This window comes from Pseudonaja textilis, chromosome 9, assembly GCF_049901715.1.
Source record: "Pseudonaja textilis isolate UNSWEBS1 chromosome 9, rPseTex1.2, whole genome shotgun sequence".
Taxonomy (NCBI): Eukaryota; Metazoa; Chordata; class Lepidosauria; order Squamata; family Elapidae; genus Pseudonaja; species Pseudonaja textilis.
In genome coordinates, this window is record NC_141998.1 from 3,517,670 (window position 1) to 3,540,962 (window position 23,293).

The 23,293-nt window shown below is 45.4% G+C and overlaps 1 protein-coding gene across 2 annotated transcripts in view; it reads left to right on the top strand.

The window, feature by feature from the left end:
• The window catches only part of ADAM9 (ADAM metallopeptidase domain 9), a 46,092-nt gene that overhangs the window by 15,861 nt on the left and 6,938 nt on the right, over window positions 1-23,293 (top strand). For both annotated transcript variants that reach the window (XM_026715226.2, XM_087938828.1), the window contains 16 exons: window positions 271-349; window positions 3,457-3,533; window positions 5,169-5,352; window positions 6,488-6,553; window positions 7,508-7,579; window positions 8,219-8,388; window positions 12,624-12,705; window positions 13,634-13,767; window positions 14,051-14,222; window positions 14,610-14,702; window positions 15,719-15,914; window positions 17,398-17,503; window positions 19,118-19,301; window positions 19,802-19,882; window positions 22,307-22,412; window positions 22,503-22,641. In XM_026715226.2, coding sequence (XP_026571011.2) covers window positions 271-349; window positions 3,457-3,533; window positions 5,169-5,352; window positions 6,488-6,553; window positions 7,508-7,579; window positions 8,219-8,388; window positions 12,624-12,705; window positions 13,634-13,767; window positions 14,051-14,222; window positions 14,610-14,702; window positions 15,719-15,914; window positions 17,398-17,503; window positions 19,118-19,301; window positions 19,802-19,882; window positions 22,307-22,412; window positions 22,503-22,641 — 1,941 coding nt within the window. The remainder of the gene's footprint in view (window positions 1-270; window positions 350-3,456; window positions 3,534-5,168; window positions 5,353-6,487; window positions 6,554-7,507; window positions 7,580-8,218; window positions 8,389-12,623; window positions 12,706-13,633; window positions 13,768-14,050; window positions 14,223-14,609; window positions 14,703-15,718; window positions 15,915-17,397; window positions 17,504-19,117; window positions 19,302-19,801; window positions 19,883-22,306; window positions 22,413-22,502; window positions 22,642-23,293) is intronic.

Below are 23,293 nucleotides of genomic sequence, written 5' to 3' on the forward strand. Positions count from 1 at the left end.
GACCCTTCACCATTTCTGACAGATAGCAGCCCAGTCTCTTCTTGAAAGTCTCAAATGATGGCGCTCCCACAGCCTCCGAGGGCAACTTCTGTTCCATAGGTTGATTGCTCTCACTGTCAGAAAATTCCTCCTTATTTCCAGGTTGAATCTCTCGTTGCTTTGGCTTTTTTGATGTTGTTGTTGTCCTTTAGCTCACATTTCTCTTATTTTGATTTTTTAAAAAAGCATTTTTGTTTGGCATTCATACCTTTCCCTCCTCCATCCTTTTAGAGATCTGGTGTCCCAAGACTTCACAATTTACACCTACGATGAAAGTGGAAATCTGAAAACAGAAACTCCAGATCTTCGGGTGTGTTGTGTATTTTTCTCTGAGGGTTGATAAGTTTTAAAAGAAAAATGGTTTCCAAGAATTGGCTCTGGCTGAGGGGGAAGATGGCCTGTCAGCCTTGGGGATGAGGACAGAAGGAAGGTTAGTGGTGGGGCTTTCTCTACACTTACTTTGTAGTCCCTCTTTCGGTCTGTGGGGAGAGGCATTGAGTGCGTGTGCGCGCATGACGGTTCCCCAATGCACCTCTGTGCTCATCGTTTCCGGCTCTACGGGGCGGTGCTCCTCTCCATTTCAAAGCCGAAGAAGAGCCAGCGCTGTCCGAAGACGTCTCCGTGGTCATGTGGCCGGCAGGACTAAACGCCTTCGAAGGCGCATAGAACGCTGTTACCTTCCCACCAACATGGTCCCTATTTTTCTATTCGCATTTTTTTTTTTACATGCTTTCGAACTGCTCGGTTGGCAGAAGCTGGGACAAGGGACGGGAGCTCACTCCATTACGCAGCGCTGGGGATTTGAACCGCTGAACTGCTGACCTTTCTTATCAACAAGCTCAGCGTCTTAGCCACTGAGCCAACCACGTCCCTTATATACGTGTGCAAAGAGAGGGATTTTTTTCCTTCTGCTTCTACTTTCAGTTTGTTAAGAGAGCGACTTAAGAAACGCTGTAGTAGAGAATATAAAAGAAATTCAGGGGGAAAGAATTTGATCTTGTCTTGCATATATTTAAGGATGAGGGGACAAGGGTGCACAGGGTCAAAAAAGGTCATAAAATCAGACACGTCTCGCTTAACGACTGACTGGTGCCCGTTGAACCCGTATGTTGACTTTTACCTGTACGGACAAAAACCACAGTAGATCCAGGACAAAGAAGTGGGTGGAGAAGAATGCGAGAAAAGCTTCACGAATTGGAGTTTCAGATTAATTCAATGAATTCAATCCAGGTGTTACAATATATGTCCCTTGTGTGTCATAAATTCCCCTGCCAATTTCTGGTGCTGTTCCAGGAACCTCGCCCAAGATTTTTGGTAGGAACAAATTCCACAAATGTAATTCATGCGCTGGCAAATGATTAATTGGACCGAGTTAAGAGTGTTGATACCTCAAGAACTAGCAAGGATCATGAGTGGGGGTGTTTTCTCTCTCTCTCTCTCTTTCTCTCTCTCACACTGTCTTTCTATCTTTCTCCCTCCCTTTGTCTTTCTCTTTCTCTCTCTCTCTTTCTCTCTCCACTCTCTCTCTTTTTTCTCTCTCTCTCTCTCATACACATACTCACAAACATCTCTCTCACTCACTCTCTAGCTCTCTCTCCCTCCCTTCCTCCTCCTCTTCTCTCTTTCTCTCTCACACACTCTCTCTTTCTCTTTCTATCTTTCTCACTTACTCTGCATCCCTCTCTCTCTCTCCCTCTCCCTCTCCCTCCCTCTCTTTTCCTATCTCCACTCTCTCTTTCTCTGCTCTCTCCTTTTCTCTCTCTTTCTCTCTCTCACTCTTTCTCTTTCTTTCTTTCTTTCTTCTTTCTCCCTCCCTCCCTCTCCCTCCCTTTCTCCCTCTCTCCCTCTCTCTCTCTGACTATCTCTCTGTCTCTGTTTCTCTCTCTCTCTCTTTCTCTGTCTCTCTCTCACACTTTTCTTTCTTTCTTTCTTTCTTTCTTTCTTTCTTTCTTTCTTTCTTTCTTTCTTTCTTTCTCCTTCCCTCCCTCCCTCTCCCTCCCTTTCTCCCTCTCTCCCTCTCTGACTATCACTCTGTCTCTGTTTCTCTCTCTCTCTTTCTCTGTCTCTCTCTCTCTCTTTCTCTTTCTTTCTTTCTTTCTTTCTTTCTTTCTTTCTTTCTTTCTTTCTTTCTTTCTCCCTCCCTCCCTCCCTCCCTCCCTCTCCCTCCCTTTCTCACTCTCTCCCTCTCTCTCTCTGACTATCACTCTGTCTCTGTTTCTCTCTCTCTCTCTTTCTCTGTCTCTCTCTCTCTCACTCTCTCTTTCTTTCTTTCTTTCTTTCTTTCTTTCTTTCTTTCTTTCTTTCTTTCTTTCTTTCTTTCTTTCTTTCTTTCTTTCCTTCTTTCTCTCCTCCCTCCCTCCCCTCCCTCCTCTCCCTCTCCCTCCCTCCCTCCCTTTCTCTCTCCCTCCCTCTGTCTCTGTTTCTCTCTCTCTTTCTCTCTCTCTCTCTCTCTCTGTGTGTCTCTGTCTCCCTCTGTCTCTCTCTCTCTCTCTCTCTTTGGAACGTGTGCCACACAACAGGCTGCCCCACCTGGTGCATGGAGACTGTGATTCAACCACGTTCTGGCTTTTAAGAGGGGCCAGTTCTTCTCCTTACAGGAAGGCTGTACATTTATTTATGAATTCAACGCCGTTTTTGACATGTCGTGCCCCACTCTTGTATTTCAGCTAGTGCCACGGTAGTTGCTGCAGATGAGTGCGCAGCCCGGGGTTCTTGTTGCTGTGAGTTCAGAAGTTTATATAATCAGTCCACTTGGCTGGAATTAGCTGGCAGGAATTGGCAAGGTTTAAGACTGTACTAAACGATGGCGATGTTTATTTGCTTTCAACTTTAGGAAGGCGGCACTCCTTTCCCCCAGAGTGCAAGCCAGAAATCCTTAAATAAAGTCCCTCTTTATATCTTTCTGCATAGATAATCTCCGACAGTCCTCCTCCCTTCTTAAATCTCATTTCACCATGGAGGTATGGACAAGCGAGAGTACCTTTCTTTAGGTCAAGGGTCTCCAACCTTGACAGCTTGAAGACTTCTGGACTTCAACTCCCAGAATTCCTGAGCTCACATGACTGGAGGAGGAATTCTGGGAGTTGAAGTCCGCACGTCTTCAAGCTGTCAAAGTTAGAAGAGCCCTGCTGTAGGTACTCAGTTGTAACTTATTTAAAGTCAACCCCAAAGTGTTAAATCAAAAAGCAGAGTCCTTCATGCCTTAAAAACCAGGGATGAGGAATCGTGGCCCTTTTTACGATGTGTGGATTTTAATTCCCAGAATTCCTGAGCCAGCCCACAAGTCATAAAGGGGCTGTAATTCCTCATCCCCCCTAACAGCTTCTGGGTCTCAGGGACCATCAAGGGACTGTATATCAGGATTAAATTGCTGATGTGGTCTTCTGCTTAGTTTTTATTCCTTTCTTCCCCGTTTAGAACCACTGCCACTACCAGGGATATGTCGAAGGCGACTCAAGGTCTATAGTTGCAATCAGCACCTGCTTCGGGCTCAGGTAACCAAGGCACCTGTTGGACTTGTTTGGTAGGGAAGAAGCTGACAAGCATTGGTCCAGAAGTGAATTACAGCTTTGAGCCCGCCTCCCCTTTCAAAAAAACCCTTGGTTGACTGGGGAAGGGAGTCAACCTTGGCATCTACTCCGTTCTTTTACTTTTATGCCTTGGATCTGGATTTGGGGTGGATAGTCCGGGACAGACCAGAATGGCGCAAATATCAGGTGTTGATGAATGTGACAGAAGCTGGTTTAGGTTCCAGAATAAAGTACTGTATTTTTTGCACTATAAGATACCCCAGACTATAAGACACACCTAGCTTTAGGGGAGGAAAACAAGAAAAAAAATAACTCTGCCTCTGTCTCCCAGCAATTTGCCTCCTTGCAGCAAACAGGAAACAGCCTGGTCAGCTTCAGCCTGATTTAGCACGAGCAGCTGATTGGCAGTTGGATCGGCTGCCCAGAATACCAATGATCAGCTGTTCCAGGCTGCGGGGATTGCCGCCGTCTATTGCTGCCTCTGCGCGTCTCATTTTTGGCTTTCGCGCATCGTGTTTTTGGCCCGTTCCAAGTGGCAGCACTGCTGCCTGGAAACGGGACGTGTGGAGGCTGAAAACGGGGCTCACAGAGGCCGAAAATGGGGCATGAAGAAGCGGCGATAGGTGGCGGCAGCAATGGGCAGCAACAGCGGCGATAAGCAGTGGCGATCCCCGCAGCCTGGAACAGCTGATCCAACTGTCAATCAGTTGCTCGTGTTAAATCAGGCTGAAGCCAGAGAGCCTCCAGAGCCCAGGGAGGCCATTTTTACCCTCCCAGAGGCTTGAGGAAAGCCTCCGGAGTCTGTGGGAAACGGTTTTCGCCTACCTGGAGGCTCGAGGAAAGTCTCCGGAGTCCGGGGAAACGGTTTTTGCCTTCCTAGAGTCTCGAGGATAGCCTCCGGAGTCTGGGGGAAACCGTTTTTGCCTTCCTGGAGTCTCGAGGAAAATCTCCGGAGTCCGCGGGAAATGGTTTTTGCCTTCCTGGAGTCTCGAGGATAGCCTCCGGAGTCCGGGGAAATGGTTTTCACCTTCCTGGAAGCTTGAGGAAAGCCTCCGGAGTCTGGGGGAAACGGTTTTCGCTTTCCTGGAGGCTCGAGGAAAGCCTCTGGAGTCCAGGGGAAATGGTTTTTGCTTTTCTGGAGGCTCGAGGATAGCCTCCAGAGTCCAGGGGGGAACCGTTTTCGCCTTCCTGGAGTCTCGAGGAAAACCTCCGGAGTCCAGGGGAAACCGTTGTCGCCTTCCTGGAGGCTCGAGGAAAGCCTCCGGAGTCCGGGGGAAATGGTTTTCGCTTTCCTGGAAGCTTGAGGAAAGCCTCCGGAGTCCGGGGGAAATGGTTTTCGCTTTCCTGGAGGCTCGAGGAAAGCCTCTGGAGTCCGAGGGAAACAGTTTTTGCCTTCCTGGAGGCTCGAGGAAACCCTCCGGAACCCAGGGAGGGCAAAAATGTTCCCCTCCCGGCCATGGTGCAGGAGGCTGACTAGGCCACGCCCACCCAGCCACTGGGCAGAGAACCCCTTGCTGAAATTTTTTGAAGCCCACCCCCTGGGCTTCCTCCCTCTCGCTTGGGAGATGAGGCTGATGCCTCCGTTGCTGTCATTGCCAGGGGCTTGGTGCAGATCCAGGACATCCCCTATGGAGTTGAGCCCATCAACGACACCTTGCGCCATGCTGTTTACCGGATGGAGAACGTGAAGAAAGCGCCCGGGAACTGCGGCGTCTCTCATCCGGACAGGAAGCGGGAAAGCGGAGATGTTCGGCGCCATCAGAATGCATCTCAAATGGCGAGAGTAGGTGCCCTTCGGAAAGGGTTTTGTTGTGTACGGTTTGCTCTTGGAAGGCATGGGGCTGTCATTTATTTATTTATTTTAAATTGCTCTCTTGGTTAAATTGAAGAGAAAAAGGAAAAACAAATACATCAGTAAGTACTAGTATCAATACATCTGCGTATGGAGAAAATATCTAGAAAGCACTGTACGTAACAGGCAGATTTTGGACTTACAAGTGTCAAGCTCTCTAAGTTTGCTTGTTTTCTTTTAGACGTTTCATTGCCCAAACAAGGTAACATCATCACTAGCACTGATGAAGTTACCTAGTTGGGTAATGAAATGTCTGCAAGAAATGACCAAGTTCAGAGAGCACCAAGGACCCCATAGTCCTCGTCCTCCTCGTCCTCCTCCTCCTCGTCCTCCTCCTCCTCCTCGTCCTCCTCCTCCTCCTCCTCCTCCTCCTCCCATCTCCTTCTTTTCCTGCACTATGCAAGCCCAATTCCCTTCTAGCACTGATGAAGTTACCTAGTTGGGTAATGAAACGTCTGCAAGAAATGACCAAGTTCAGAGAGCACCAAGGACCCCACACTCCTCCTCTCCCTTATGCTCCTCCTCCTCTTCTTCCTCCTCCTCCTCCTCTTCCTGCTCCTCCCTGCAAACCTAATTCCCTTCTAGCTCTGATGAGGTTACCTAGTTGGGTAAGGAAATGTCTTCAAGAAAACAAGCAAGCTCAGAGAGCGCCCAGGACCCGAGATACAAATATTCTCCTTTATTAGTCAAGATTTTTGTGTCGACCAGATATTTGCTTTGATCCCGACACTTGACATGCAAATTAAAAAGGGGCAGGGTGTGTTCAATTGCCTCTGCCATTTTGATATCGCTGATTCCCCCTTGAATAAAACCGTGTCCTCCTCCTCTTAAAGCGCCATTCTAGTTTTGGTTCATGAGACTCAGAAACATATGACGAAATCTAAAGAGCACCCTAGACATTTTGCTCTTGGGTTTACAGGTCATACTAGAAATTCTTATCTGAAGTAGCAGTGTCGAAGGAGAATGTTGTGTAGTATGGCCTGGTTCTGTTTTGAGCTGGAGAATCAGGACAGAACCGTCGGTTTATTATGAACCACTGTGGATTTTTTTTCCTTTCTTTCGGTAGAGGAAGAGAAGCGTTCTTCAACAGACGAGATATGTGGAGCTCTTCATTGTCGTAGACAAAGAAAGGGTATGATGCTTGTGTCTGTCTGTCTGTCTGACTCTCTGTCTCTGTCTCTCTGTCTCTGTCTGTCTTTCTATCTACCTATCTATCTATCATCTATCTATCTATCTATCTATCTATCTATCTATCTATCTATCTATCCATCTTCCTTCCTTCCTTCCTTCCTTCCTTCCTTCCTTCCTTCCTTCCTTCCTTCCTTCCTTCCTTCCTTCCTTCCTTCCTTCCTTCCTTCCTTCCTTCCTTCCTTCCTTTTTCATCATTATCTATCTACCTACATACCTACTACCTACCTATCTATATCTTCATCATTATCTATATACGTATCTACCTACCTATCTACCTACCTACCGATCTATATTTTCTCTTCATCATCATCACCATTATCTATCTATCCACCTACCTACCCACCTACACACCTACCTACCTACTAACCACCTACCTATCCACCTGCATACCTATATACCCACCTATATACCCACCTGCCTACCTACCTACCTGCCTGCCTACCTATCTACCCACCTACCTACCCACCTGACTACCTATCTACCTATCTACCATCCTATCTACCTATCTACCTACCTAGCCACCTACCCATCTATATATCTACCTACCCACCTACCTACCCACCTGCCTACCTATCTATCTATCTACCTACCCACCTACCTACATGACTGTCTGTCTGTCCATCTTTCTGTCTCTGTCTCTCTCTCTCACCTGTCTGTCAGTCTAGCTATCTATCTGAGAAAATTGTTACAAGTTTTTATAAGATTTTCATTGTCCTCAATCAAGTTGCACTGAGTCTCTGGGTCACCAAGGCAGTTGCTGGCTGACCTAAAGGGGATTTGGCTTGCAATCCTGCCCAAAGTTTTAATGCCTTTGACAGATCCCCCGGCTGACATGATGATGTGCGCCCCAACCTATTTTAATTTAATTTTTCTTTCTTTTGCTTTTTCTCAACAGTACAATTTGTTAGGCCAGAATAAGACGGCAGTCAGAGAAGAGATGGTGCAGCTGGCAAACTTTCTGGATAGTGTAAGTGGAAGAAATTCATGGCAAATGCGCAGAAGGTCAAATCTGTTGACCAAGAGGTGTGTCCTTCCCCTAATAAAGTGTGGAGGAAATTATTATTTTTTAAATCTATTAAATATTTATAAATGTACTTAGTAATTACCCTGCCCACTGGGGTCACTTGAGACCATATACAATGGGAAAATAGCTTGACCCCCTCCTCTCTGGTAGACCCTCAAATATTGGAAGTCTGCTCTCGTGTCTCCCCTGGTCCTTCTCGTCACTAGACTAGAGCATTCACTACAAATTCACTCAGCTGCTCCTGAGGTATTCAGGGGCGCTGAGCATCCATCGGTCGTATAAAATAGGTAATTAAAGAAGGTGATAAAACGCTTCTATGATATTGCCAAGAAAAAAAAAACAGTGTATTTATAAAGTCACTAGAGGCCAAGACGCCTCTTTTCAAAATAAGACTGACTGTTATTTTGAAAAGAGGCGTCTTGGCCTCTAGTGACTTTATAAATGCGCTGCTGTTTTTTTTTTTCTGGGCAATATCACAGAAGCGTTTTATCATCTTCTTCCATTTTAAGGCCTTCTTTAACGAAGGCCACGCCCAGCCTCTGTGTGGTTCCCTCTTCCACCATCCTCTCTGTCCTTTTCCAGATCTACATCATGCTGAACATCCGCATCGTGTTGGTCGGCCTGGAGATCTGGACGTCGGAAAACAAGATCCGGATGGAAGGAGGCGCCGGAGATGTCCTGTCCAATTTCGTGCAGTGGAGGGAGAGGGAACTGGTTCCCCGCCGACGGCACGACAGCGCCCAGCTTGTTCTGTAAGATCTGGGCACCCCCCTTTCTTCTGGGCAAGGAGGCCACACACTCACAAAAGCCTGACAAGGTAGTCCATGACTTCCGACCACAGTTCGGGCCAGAATTCCCGTTAAGCAAGACAGTTGTCAACTCATAAAATAATTCCTCTGGTCTTTTTAGAATTGCCAACAGAAAGGGAAGGGGGGAGCAGTTCAGCTGCTTGCAAACCAAAACAGAAAGGGGAGGGGGGAGCAGTGCAGCTGCTTGCAAACCAAAACTGCATTCCAGAAATGTTTTCAAAGGTAGTTTCTAGGTGACCAAAGTTCCTGCCTTGCAAAATTCTAACTGGAGAGCATGATTGATGACTCTGGGCTATGGATGTGTCCCATTGGAGAATATGGATTACAATAAACCCAGGGGGTGGGGGAAAACCAGGGGTGACAATGAATGATGTGCCTCAGAGTTGGCTACTGTCATGCCGTGTTGGAATCTGATTCCAAGGGAGAGATGGAACAGCTGACAGGGAGTGGGAGTGTGGCTCCGGTGGCTGTGGAGGAAACTGGGGAAGGGCAAAGTCTGGTTGGGCAATCAGAGGAAGACCCAGGCCCACCCCCTCTTCATCCTAGGGGATGCAGGGAGGAATGGATAAGGGAGCAACGTGAGTTGCATGGTTTATGGGAGAGGAAAGGGCTCTGATCCCCTTCATTGGCTGCAGCTGGGAAGACTGTTTAAAAGGGCAAACTGCGCACGGCAAAGTTGCTGGAAGCAAAGCATGAAACTCTTCTGGTTTGTCAAGTCTTATTTGAGTTCTGGCATCCTCCCAAGTGTGTGTGTTTCGTTATCTTTTGATGTCTTCAATCCCTTATCCTGCCCTGTCTCGTTAATTACTGCAGCTGTGGTTTGTGTTGGTTTCGGTTTATAATTTAGATGTACTTTGGGGTTTGGATGGAATTTCTTCCCTTTGAAAACTGTTTTTGGGAGAGTTTTTTCTCCAGCCGATGATAACTGGACCTCGGGGGCCAAGTTAGAGGTATTAAAGGGCTTTTACCTATTTTTGTGATTTTGTTGCTTTTGTTCCACACCCCGGGTCATCACAGCTACACCCAGGCAGTGCCGGACATATAAACTCCCAATAAATCCTTTTTGAGTTTTGGAAGTTTGGCTCAAGACTCATGATTTAAATGGGGGTCATTGCCAGAATCCTGACCGTTAGCTGACTCTGAGACACATCATTCATTGTCACCCTTGACCCTGGTTTTCCCCCCACCCCCTGGGTGGATCGTAATTCATATCCTCCAATGGGACCCATCCATAGCCCAGAGTCATCAATCAGGCTGCTCCAGTTAGAATTTTGCGCAGCAGAAACTTCGGTCACCTAGTTACTATCTTTGAAAACGTTTATGGAATGCACTTCCGGTTTTGTGAGTGGCTGCACTGTTCCTTCCTCCCTTTCTGTTGGCAACTCTAAAGACCAGAGAAATATATTATGAGTTGACAACTGTTTAAATGAGTCCTGGCCAATTTTACGGTCTTTATTGCCACAGTTGCTAGCCATATTACAGCGGTGAATCTGGCAGTTAAGCAAATCTGGCTCCCTCCAACACAGACACACACACACACTTTGACTCTGCTTGTTCGAAGGTCAGCTGGAAAGATTGTCAATGGCGATCTCACAACCATGGGACATTGCAGCCATCATAAATAGTTGCCCGTGGTACAAGCGTCCCCATTTTGATCACGTGGCCATGGTGGTTCTTGCAACCGTTGTTTAAGGGGGAGGGCTGGTGGTAAGTCGCTTTTTTCCGGCGCTATTAGAACTTGGAATGGTCACGAACCAAATGGTTTAAGTTGAGGACTACCTTTTCCTGTAGACAGATTCCCTTGGCAACATCCTGCCGCTCCCTCTAATCTAGAGATTCCAACTTTGGCAACTTTAAGATTTGTGGACTTCAACTCCCAGAATTCCCAAGCCAACATGCTTGAGTAGAGTAGATAGAGTGGAGTAGAGTAGAGTAGAGTAGAGTAGGACAGGACAGGACAGGACTAGGACTAGGACTAGGACTAGGACTAGGACAGAATAGAATAGAAAAGAATAGAATAGAATAGAATAGAATAGAATAGAATAGAATAGAATAGAATAGAATAGAATAATGGAATGAAGAAGAATAGAGTAGAATTAGAATGGAATAGAATAGAATAATGGAATGAAGAAGAGTAGAGTAGAGTAGAGTAGAGTAGAGTAGAGTAGAGTAGAATAGAATAGAATAGAATAGAATAGAATAGAATAGAATAGAATAGAATAGAGTAGAATAGAATAGAATAGAATAGAATAGAATAGAATAATGGAATGAAGAAGAATAGAGTAGAATTGGAATGGAATGGAATAGGATAGGATAGGATAGGATAGGATAGGATAGGATAGGATAGGATAGGATAGAACAGAACAGAACAGAACAGAACAGAATAATGGAACGAAGAAGAGTAGACTAGACTAGAATAGAACAGAACAGAATAGCAGAATTGGAAGGGACCTTGGAGGTCTTCTAGTCCAACCCCTGCTCAGGCAGGAAACCCTATTTCAGACTAATGGTTGTCCAGTCTCTTCTTACAAAATTCCAGTGTTGGAGCATTTACAACTTCTGGAGGCAAGTTGTTCCACTGATTAACTGTCCCAATTGTCAGGAAATTCCTCCTTAGTTCTAAGTTGCTTCTCTCCTTGAGGAGTTTCCATCCGTTGCTTCTTCTCCTGCCCTCAGGGGCCTTGGAGGACAGCTTGACTCCCTCTTCTTTGGGGCAGCCCCTGAGATATTGGAAGACTGCTCTCATGTCCCCCTAGTCCTTATTTCATGTAATTAGATACACCCAATCCCAGCAACCATTCTTTATACGTTTTAGCCACCAATCCCTTAATCATCTTTAAGTCTCTTAAAGTTGCCACGGTTGGACATCCCTGCTCTAATCCCTTTATTCTTTTCACTGTAGTTTTTGGCAACTGTTGATGTTACACCATCCGTAGCGATTTTTCCTACTGGCCCCAAAGCAAAACACATATATCCTCCACCTCCGTTCTAACCAAAGGAAGAACGAGGGCTTGGTTTGCCACCTAAGATATTAAGCGTTGGAACATTCTCCGTGCCAGCCAAGAGATCTCCTTCGTAATCGAGTCTCAGCATTTTGGGCTTGAAAAATCTTCAACGCCACATATTCGATCTACAAAATGGAGGAAAATGCTGAAGGAGATCTCTTGGCTGGCAATAACAGTCAAGAGGCTTTAAGTCTGTAGAGATTCTCAGTCATCCGGGTTCATGGTTATCCCAAAGTTGTTTTTTTCAGGAGGCAACGGGACTTTCTTAGTTTTTCTTCTGAAGAGGTTTCGCTTCTCATCCAAGAAGCTTCTTCAGCTCTGACTGGATGGTGGGGAAGGAAAGGATTTTATGCTCCTTGCAGAAAAGCTGGTCATTTGCATCCTTTGAGAGGGTCGTTGAGGCCACTTGGGAGGTTTATCTGTGTCTTCAGGGTCACCTGAGTAGTGCAAATGGTTCCTGTAGCCTGCAATTTTCCCTATGGAAATCCGTTCCTACTCCCAACACCATTTAAAGGGGGTTCATCTGAAATTGTGTGGCTAAAAGCCTGTAGAGATTTTCATTTATCCAGGTCACGGTTGTCCCAAAGGTGCTTTTTCAGGAGACAACTGGACATTTCTTATTTTTTCTTTTGAAGATGTTTCGCTTCTCATCCAGGAAGCTTCTTCAGCTCTGACAGGATGGTGGGGAAGGGAAGGATTTACACTCCTTGCAGACAGCTGGTCATTTGCATCCTTTGAGAGGGTCGTTGAGGCCACTTGGAGGTTTCTCTGTGTCCTCAGGGTCCTTTTATATGGATACAAATCCTTCCATTCCCCACTATCCTGTCTGAGCTGAAGAAGCTTATTGGATGAGAAGCAAAATGTCTTCAGAGGAAAAAAAAACAAGGAAATCCACCTGCCTCCTGAAAAAAGCACTTTTGGGATAGCTGAGAGACTTAATCTCTTAGGTGGCAAACCAAGTCCTCCTTCTTCCTTTGGTTAGAATGGCTGTGGGTGATGAATTCGTTTTGCTTTTGGGCTAGTAAGAAAATAACTACAGATGATGTCATAATTATGGATGGCCAATATGATTGCATGGGGTTATAAATGGACAATCGTTTGCTTTCAGACAAAAGTAATGCTTCATGCTTAATTGTCATTAACAAATGTAGGTTATTTTCCTCTCTACTGTAGGAGGAAGGGTTTTGGTGGCACAGCTGGGATGGCTTACGTGGGCACCGTGTGCTCCAACAGTCACTCGGGAGGCATTAATGTGGTAAGTGGCTATTCACTGCACCACCATTAAGTCAAAGATAAAATTACAGCTTGGATGACTTGTGGCAGAAAGGGCAGGGGAGGTTGTCCTCCGCTTATGATCACAACTGAGCTCAACATTTCCATTGCAAAACAAGACGGTTGTTGTATGAGAGTGTCAGCATTCCAGAAAACCTCCACTCCAACAAATAACTCTGAGACAGACATCTTCTCAAAAGTTCTTTTTTTTTAATTTGGGTAGTAAACAGGCACATCCGGGGAATCCCGAATCTGAAAGTTGTTGTGATGACCCGGGGCATGACACAAAAATAATAAATTTACATTCACTTTTACTTTTACTTTCACTTTCACTGTCGCTTTCACTTTCACTTTACTTTACTTTTATTTTGGACTTTACTTTTACTGTACTTTACTTTTATTTTACTTTACTGTTACTTTACTTTACTTGTCATTGCACCTCATACAATGGAATTAAATACCATCTTCAGTGTACATTATGACTATGAAAATAAAACACAAACACACATCCTTCACATTCTGTACAATTGAATTGAAAACCCCTGAAATTGCATTCATATCGTGCTATACAGTAGAATTCAAAAGAGCTACTACCCTGGGATAGAAGCTGTTTTTCAGCCTATTTGTCCTTGTTTTTATTATTATTCTGTACCGTCTGCCAGATGGTAATAGTTCAAAAAAAAAAAAGGGTGCCCAGGATGAGATGGACCTTTGAGAATGTTTTGAACTTTCTTAAGGCAGCGGGAGCTCTAAAGCTCTTCCAAAGAGGGGAGAGGGCAGCCCGTGATCTTCTGGGAAATGACAGCCAAGAGACAACTCGAACCCCACGCCGCCTTGCCTAGTACTCTTGGCGCACAAGTCTCCCGACAAAGGAATCCATGCCGTCTTCTTTGTTCTGTGATGTTTTGTAGTTTGGACCCACCAGCTTGCAGGCGTTTGCATCCATCGTCGCTCATGAGCTTGGCCACAATCTGGGCATGAACCACGACAACGATAGAAACTGTCACTGTGAAACGGGGAACTGTATTATGAACTCTGGAGCATCGTAAGTCACTCCCGATTCTATTTTTCCAAAAGGCATTTTGACACCTGGCGGTGGAAGATCAAACAGATTCCTTGGGAGTTGAAGTTCGCAGGTCGAGCAGATTCCTTAATGAACCTAGCAGGCCCCTTTTTTTGTCTCCAAAAGGGAAGTAGAGGATCAACCCTCATCTTCTTCCTTTAATGACCCCATAATCCTTTGTGGGGTGGGAGTCCGGGCAACTGAATGGAACCGAGTGTTTACTGGCTTAACTTAAAGGGTTTTTGAAATCTCACCCTCTTTGTAGAGGTGCCAGGAATTTCAGCACGTGCAGCGAGGAAGACTTTGAAAAGCTAACCCTAAACAAGGGCGGGAGTTGCCTTCTCAACATCCCCAGGCCTGAAGAGACCTACAGCATCCCATACTGCGGCAACAAGCTTGTGGATGCAGGAGAAGAGTGTGACTGTGGGTCAGTGGAGGTAAGTAACACACATAAAGACATCTTGGTGGCCAGGGTCAGTTTTAGATTCTGGCCAGCTTGAAAAGTGAATGAAATTTCAAGAAGGCAAGAGGAAAACCTTGGGAACTGCCTATGGACAATGATATGTGCTTGAAGAGCTAAGTTTATCTTGAAGAACCATCTAATGGTTGAGTTATGAGGAATACAGCGACCACGCTCCCCAAAAATGTTGAATGAGGCCAGGATCAAAGTAAAACCTCATTTGCACATGGACACTTGTGTCTAGGAACTCACAGATCTACCTGTCTGCACCTAAAAAGCAGACTTTCCCCTTTTGGTTAGGAGACAGGACTGAAAGCGCCTGGAAGTGTGCTGCTACCTTCGTAGGTGTCTTCGTCTTTTTCAGGAATGTAAATCTGATCCTTGCTGTGAGGCAGGAACTTGCAGGCTTCGCTCAGGATCTGGCTGCGGCTACGGAGATTGCTGTAAAGATTGTCAGGTAAGAACTTCTATTCTTCTTCTTTTTCTTCAGCGTTTGTCTCGCGCTCGGGCGAGGTCCGCTAATGTCCTTTTATTTATAATGTCCTTTTATTATTACTTCTATTCTGTTCTATATTATTCTGTTCTGTTTGTGTTTTTGTTTCTGTTCTGTTCTATTCTTTTCTATTCTTATTCTATTCTTATTCTATTCTATTTTATTTTGTTCTGTTCTGTTCTATATTATTCTGTTCTATTATTCTGTTTTGTTCTTGTTCTGTTCTATTCTGTTCTACTATTCTGTTCTGTTCTATTCCATTCTGTTTTATATTATTCTGTTCTATTATTATTCAATTCTGTTCTGTTCTATTATTACTCTATCCTGTTCTGTTCCATTCTGTTCTATATTATTCTGTTCTGTTCTGTTCTATGTTATTCTGTTCTATTATTATGTTTTGCTCTTGTTCTGTTCTATTCTGTTCTACTGTTATTCTGTTCTGTTCTATTCCACTGTTCTATATTATTCTGTTCTATTATTATTCTATTCTGTTCTGTTCTATTATTATTTTGTTCTGTTCTATTCCATTCTGTTCTATATTATTCTGTTTTGTTCTGTTCATGTTCTGTTCTATTCTGTTCTATTATTATTCTGTTCTTTTCTGTTTTATTCTATTTTATTCTGTTCTATTCTATTCTAATTTTATTCAGTTCTATTCTGTTCTATATTATTCTGTTCTGTTCTGTTCTATTCCATTCCATTCTGTTCTGTTCTATTCTGTTTTATTCCATTCTGTTCTGTTCTGTTCTGTTCTATTCTGTTCTATTTTCATCCTATTCCTTGTTCCTGTCCTGTCTGATCCATCCAATCTGATCTGATCCGATCCAATCCTATACCCAGATAAATAGTGAACACAGAATGCTCGGAACTGCCATTCCACCCTATCTGGAAGGCACCAGGGCAAACTTTAGACCCACTTCCATAATGGATCTCAAAACACCAAAACGTGTGTGTCCCCTTTTCCCTTCTTCTCTCTCCAGTATCTTTCCAAGGGCACCGTGTGCCGTGAGAGGGCCAGCGAGTGCGACCTCCCCGAGTACTGTAATGGGTCTTCGGCCTTCTGCCCGCAGGATGTCACTATCCAGAACGGGCACCCTTGCCACCAAGACAAGGCCTACTGTTACGATGGCGTTTGCCAGGATTATGAGTTGCAGTGCCAGAATATCTTTGGACCACGTAAGGGAGATTATGGCTGGAGCCAAAAAAGCCAAAGCATTTTGGCGTTTGGCCGGGGATGAATTACGACTCTGAGTCTGGATTGACTGCTGCTAATCGGTCCCCAAGGTGCCTTTTTTCTTTTTCAGGAGGCAACTGGGCTTTCTTGTTTTATTTTTCCTCTGAAGACGTTTTGCTTCTCGTCCAAGAAGCTTCTTCAGCTCTGACAGGATAGTGGGGAATGGAAGGATTTATATTCCTTGCAGACAGCTGGTCATTGGCATCCTTTGAGAGGGTCGTTGAGGCCACGTGGAGGTTTATCTGTGTCCTCCAGGTCACCTGAGTAGTGCAAATGACTCCTGTAGTCTGCAATTTTTCAATTTTTCATGATGTTCATCCCATCCTACAAATGGTAGGGAGTAGCAATAGATTTCCAAAGAAAAAAATTGCAGACTACAGGAGCCATTAAAGCTACTCAGGTGACCCGGAGGATTACCTGAGTCACCCAGTCACGGTTGTCGCAAAGGTGATTTTCAGGAAATTGGACTTCCTTGTTTTTTCTTTCAAAGACGTTTCACTTCCCCTCCAAGAAGCTTCTTCAGCTCTGACTGAATGGTGGGGAAGGGAAGGATTTATATTCCTTGCAAGACAGCTGGTAGCAGACAACCATGACCTGGATGGCTGAGAATCTCTACAGACTTTTAGCCATGCAATTTGGGACAAAGACCCTTGGAATGGGAGTAGGAATGGATTTCCAGAGGAAAAAATTGCAGACTTCAGCAACCAGGAGCGCCACTCAGATGACCCTGAGGACACAGATAAACCTCCACGTGGCCTTAATGAGCCTCTAAAAGGATGCAAATGACCAGCTGGGTTAAAGAAGAAGCCATCTATGTCAAAATTGAGGAGCCCTCCCTCAACAGAGGGGGAGGGATAGGACATCACCTGTCTCCAGTCTACAACATAGTCCTTTTAGCAATTCTGAGAAGGCTCCACACCCATTTGCACCAATCAGGTGACCCTAAGAACACAGATAAACCTTCAAGCGGCCTCAACGATCCGCTAAAAGGACGCAAATGACCAGAGCTGTCTGCAAGGAATATAAATCCTTCTATTCCACATCATCCTGTCAGAGCTGAAGAAGATTGTTGGACGAGAAGCGAAATGTCTTCAAAGGAAAACAGAAAGTCCAGTGGCCTCTTGAAAAATAAAGCACCTTTGGGGCCACCATGACCTGGGTGACGGAGAATCTTTACCGGCTTTTTGCTGCTGTAATGCAGATGTAACAACTGTGGCAAGAAAGGACACGTAACATGTCACAAAACTCATTTAGCAAAAGCCTCACTTAGCAACAGAAATCTGAGCTCAATTGCGGTTATGAGTCGAGGATTGTATCTCATGCTGCAAAGGTGGCGGGACTTGGGGCCTTGGAAGGTAAGGGGGTGGGGCGTGCCAGTTGAATCTTGGATTGCTAACCTGGCTTCCCAATGTGTTTGCTTTGCAGAAGCAAAGGTTGCTCCCAAAATCTGTTTCTCGGATGTGAATTCCAAAGGCGATAGGTTTGGAAACTGTGGATATCAGAACCGCGAGTACAAGAAATGCTCAAGCTGGTAAGGAGGCACATTGGGGAGATTTCCTTGAGCCTTGACAGAACTGTTTCGTAGAAGGGGAAGTCCAGGGTAGCTGTTGTGGCAGGGTGGGAGGGCCTTGTGATCATTTGCCGTGGACCACTTGCTGCGGCCAATTTGCCGTGCCCAAGTCACTGTGGGACAACTTGCTGCGGGACAAGAATTGCACTTGTATCAAGAAAATGGTGGCATTGAATCATTAAAGAAAGGATCGAAAAAGGACGGGGCAAAAATGTAAATAATTTAAATAAAAAATTTAATAGTTAAATTGAACTGCTAAATTGTCCTGCAGCGAGTTGGACATCGTGAATTAGCCACGGCAAGTGTGAGTTTGATCCTCGAGAAAAACAGATATTTCTTTCTCTTTCGTACAATGAGAATGCTGAATAAAACTCCACATCGGCGACAGGTAGGGCATCCGGCCAGTAAGCATTCAGCTCCATTTAGTTGCCCAGACCCCACCCCGCAAAGGGTTATGGGGTCGTTAAATGATGGTGATGCTGATTCCTGGATAGTTCCCTATCGAGGAACCGCTGAGTGGTCCTTGAATTCCCACCAGACTTCCTGGCCCATCCTTAGTGTTAGGTCTTTTGTTTTTTCATGGGACGATTGAGTCTGTCTGCCTGGGAGCATCAGGATAAATTTATCGGAATATCATTGGCAAAACAAACCCACAAACAAAAGAAGAAAGGATATTGACTCTCCAAATATGATGCAGACTGTTTGTTGTGGCCTTATCAGCCGTCAGCCCTTCCGGTGGCTGAATCAGAGGAGGAGATGTGGGAGTCAGGGTGAGCATCCAGGCAACCTGGGAGCTTCAAGGGGGAAGAGGGAATAGATCTGTCAGAGAGAGAGAGAGGTGGAGCCTGGGCCGTCTATCAGCCCTCAGATGGAGAGTCAACAGCCCCCAGGTCTGGAGGTGGCTGATGGAGGAACAGCTGGCTCCAGTGCCTGAAACAGAGATGCGCAAGAGGAGAGGAGAGCAGTGGAAATCTATGAGCCGGTCCTTGGGATGGAAGAGCCACTGCTGCTAGCAAGGCCCCACCTTTGCTCTGGGGATAAAGGGCAGGGGACGGAGATGAATAGATGTGGTGGACATCTCCCTGCTGGACGGACTTGTTTACCTAGAGAGAGAGAGAGAGAGAGAGAGAGAGAGAGAGAGAGAGATGGACGCAGAGCCTGGGCTGTCCGTCAGCCCTCAGATGGAGCGTCAACAGACCCCAGGTCTGGAGGTGTCTGATGAGGAAGAGGAGGAACAGCTGGGTCCAGTGCCTGACGCATGGCTGCACAGAAGGCAGAGGAGAGGAGAGCAGTGGAAATCTATGGGCCGGTCCTTGGGACGGAAGAGCCACCACTCCTAGAGAAGCCCCACCCTAGTTCTGGGGACAAAAGGCATGTGGCGGAGATGAACAGGATTGGCAGACAACTATTTAACTCCTTGTCAGACGGACTTGTGAACCTGCAGCGAGAGAGGGACTTTTTGCCTGGGCTGCTGGCGCTGCTAATAAAGGAAACATTTAGTTAACCACGGAGGGTTTGTAGTCTTTGGGGAGCTGAGTTAGAACCCCATTGCAGTGATGCCCCTTGTCTCATCAGGAATGCCATGTGCGGCAAGCTGCAGTGTGAGAATGTGGAAAACTTGCCGGTCTTTCGGATCAAGCCCGCCATTATCCAAACTCCTATCAAAGACACCACTTGTTGGGGCGTTGACTTCCAGCTAGGATCCGACGTGCCGGATCCTGGGATGGTGAATGAAGGCACCAAGTGCGCACCTGGAAAGGTAGGTCAAGCTCGTAGGGGCCACTTCAAAGCTCCCAGGATGAGTTGATTCCTTTTCCTGGGGAACATGGAGTTCTGGAGGTTGAAGTTCATAGATCATAAATGGTTCCCCACCTAGTTCCCCACCTCTGCTCTAGGGCAGGGGTCTCCAACCTTGGAGACTTTAAGCCTGGTGGACTACAACTCCCAGCCTGCGATGAGAAACTTTTTTGCCAGGGCTGCGGACACTCCCAATAAAGGAATCTTTGAGTGAACTTCAGACGGTTTGTTGTGTTTGGGGAACTGGGCCAGAACAACCCTGTTCTTTTTGGAATTGTCTTTTGGCTGTTCTCAGAATGCACGGACCTTCTTCGCTTCGCTTTTACGTTGAGCCGAAAACTGGGGGGTGGTCCGCATCTCGCTACATTTGAACAGGGCCAAGTTAGGGAGTGGAATGTCTTAAATAATCGGCCTTGAATGGCTTGTGTGCAAATGAATCATGTGGCTGTTGCTTTATTTCAGGTCTGCAAACACTCCCAGTGCGTTAACGCTTCTGTCTTAGATTACGATTGTGACATCAAGAATAAATGCAACGGACGTGGGGTAAGTTCCAAACGAAAAGCAGTTTGATTTTTGTAGACCTTCCTGTTGGTTCCGGGGTTCGGTTTCCGGATCTAACATCTATCTAGTATCTTCCTTGTCCCTCCACTGATTTTTTTTCTCACTGTCCACTAATGTTCGCTACTGTTCTAAGGGTTGGGAAGATCAACCAATCATTGGTTTAAAGAAAGGATTATAAATTAGGAAGACTGTCAAGTCCATGGGGTGTCCATCCTTAGATGGTGTCCAGATCCCAAATGATCAGATTCTGGAAGCAGGGAGAACAGGGTTGGCTCTTCAAGGAATCTGCAGGCCAGAGTAGCAACAGAACAAAGGCTTTCAAACATGGCAGTTTTAAGACATGTGGACTTCAACTCCCAGAATTCCTGAGCTAACATGACTGGAGGAGGAATTCTGGGAGTTGAAGTCCACAAGTCTTAGAGCTGTCAAGTTTGAAGACCCCTACAATAGAACATCAAGAAGGCCAGAAGCAAAAATCCAGTGAAATAAACCATCTCCTTTTAAAAATTATGTGTATTAAAATTTCACACAATAATCACAAACTGAAAAGTGAATAGGAAGAACATAAAACAAACAAAAGAAAAAGAAAGAAAGAAAGAAAGAAAGAAAGAAAGAAAGAAAGAAAGAAAGCCCAATGAAGAAACATGGAGATGACTTCTGACTTTTCTTTTCAACCTGTAATTCTTATTATCTTTCCTCCCTCTTTAAGTATTTTACAGATCTGTTATTTAGTCCTTGTTTTTTGTACTCTCCACATCCATAAATCGTCCGTTCACTTTTTTTTCTTCTTCTTTCAGCAAACAGTTCATAGAAGGCTTCTGGCCTTCCAAACAAGTTTTTACTTTTTGATGTTTGTTCTCTGACTGAGCCATTCAGTGGTGCCGTTTCGCCAAATTCTGACTTTTTTTTTTTTTAACAATCTATTACCTTCACGGTGGGGTTTTTTTTCTTGTTCACCACTTCAGGAAATGGGATTCTTCCTCTCTCAAGTTGGTTGGTAGTAGATCTTCCTATTACTTGCTTTTTTAGTAGGGTTTCTTTTTTTTTAAGCTTTTCCACTAAGCGATGAACAGCACGTCGTCACGTTTCTAAATGATGAAATCCATTTAAAAAGAAAAGAGCGAAGTCCGTCTTCCAAAACGATTTCTTTTATTTAGCAAAGCATCAAATTGGCAAAATCTGTTGTAATTCTGGATCTGACACAACCCGGAATCACAACACATAACATTGGAAGTTAGAAACAGCTCCCAAAAGTCACATTCCCCGATTGAAGTAAATCAATGTTGCCTGGTGCCATCAGTCTCCAGGTCTCAGCAGGGTCAGCTTTTGTTCCCACAGGAAGAAGAACCACCTAGCCTAAACAACTCTCTCTATCTCCATTCCTCCCACCTTAGGAATGTGGCAAGCCCGAAACCCTTCCTCCCATAACCCACAAAGAGAAAGAAAGAAAGCAAAGGAATATATAATAAGGCTAAATAAAATGGCTACGCGTGTGTCCATTTTGGCCTTCGCACATTGCCTGTTTCCATCCACATCAATGACACTTCACAGATCCTGTTTGCAGAGAAGGAAAATCTGTTATTTTCCATCTATTTTCTGCTTCCTGGAGCCCTTCCAGGAAAATGGTTAGGGAAAGTTCCTTGTCTCAAAAGGTGCTTTTTCAAGAGGCCGCTGGGCGTTTCTTCGTTCTTTCCTTAAAGACGTTTCGCTTCTCATCCAAGAAATGTCTTCGGTTCTGCCGCACTAAAGAAGCTTCTTGGATGAGAAGAGAAACGTCTTCAAGGAAAGAACAAAGAAAGTCCGGTTCCCTTTCGAAAAAACACCTTGGAACAACCGTGACCTGGATGACGGAGAATCTCCACGGAAAGTCCCTTGCATTCTGAAGAACATAGGAGGTAGAATCGTAGGATTGGAAAGAGGCCTTGGAGAACTTCTAAGTCCAACCACTGCTCAAGAGAGCAGCATTAACAGTTTAACAGAGTTGGAAGGGACCTTGTAGGTCATCTAGTCCAACCCCGCCCTACCGCCCAAGCAGGAGACTCTACATCTGTGATGGCGAACCTATGGCACGCGGAGCCATCTCTCCGAGCACGCCAGCCGTTGCTCTTCCGGGTTCCGGCCAGCTGGTTTTCACACGTGAGAGAACACCGGAAACCAAAATGGCGGCTCCCCAGTGCGCACGCACACACCGGATAGCTGGTATTCATGTGCGCGTGCACACCAGCCAGCTGGTCTTTGCACGCGTAGGAGCGCCGGAAATCGGAAGAGCAGCTCCCTGGCGCCCATGCATGTGCTGGCAAATTGGTCTTCCCGTGCACAAGCGGTTTAGAAACCGGAAGACGGTTCTGAAGGCATTTGCTCTGTCACTGAGTTCACCTCAATATTACATCTCTTTCTCTCAAACAGGTCTGCAACAGCAATAAAAATTGCCATTGCAGTTCGGATTGGGCCCCCCCTTACTGTGATTCTCCTGGATATGGGGGCAGTATAGACAGTGGACCTACATACAACGGTAAGTCTCCAGAGTGAAATGCCTGTCCTTCACAAAAAAACGAAGAAGGCTCGCGCAGAAGCTTCCTTCTTCTTTCTTTCCTTTCTCCAGACAGCAATGTGGCTGCCCGAAACTGGATCCTGGCATTTGTGTTTATAGTTCTTGCCATCGTGATAGTTGTACTCATTCTTTATCGTACCAAAAATAAAAGAACTCCTTTCTGGTTGCCACTCATGGACACCTGTTGCAGGTAAGTTCTTTTTCCTCCTTCCTCCTCTTCCTCTCTCCTCTGTTTTGCTCTGAAAATATCTCTGCAGAAAAGCCAAGCTTTTGGTTTTGGAAAAAGAACAAAATATATATTTTGGTATATATAAGAAGGAAAAGATTAGACAGACGGCCCTTGCTTATCAGTGGAGACCGAGTTAAGTTTCTGGGTGTTACCCTAAAAGAGGACCTGATTTGGGGTGCTCCCATTGCAGCCCTGGTCAAAAGGGCCCAGCAGAGATTCTACTACCGGAGGCTTCTCAGGAAACAACAACTGGATGGAAAACTGCTGGTGACCTTCTACTGCTGCACCATAGAGAATATCTTAACTTACTGCCCCTCTGTAGGGTTTGCCAATTGCACAGGGGCAGATAGGACAGCGCTCAAGAGGGTTAATGTCATTGCCCAGAGGATCATTGGCTGCCCTCTCCCCTCTTTTGTAGAGCTTTATAGCTCCCGCTGTCTTAAGAAAGTTCAAAACATTCTCAAAGTAGATTAGAATAGAATCGAATAGATTAGAATAGAATATAGAACAGAATAGAATAGGATAGGATAGGATAGGATAGGATAGGATAGGATAGGATAGGAATAGAATAGAATAGAATACAATAGAAGAATAGAGTAGAGTAGAATAGAAT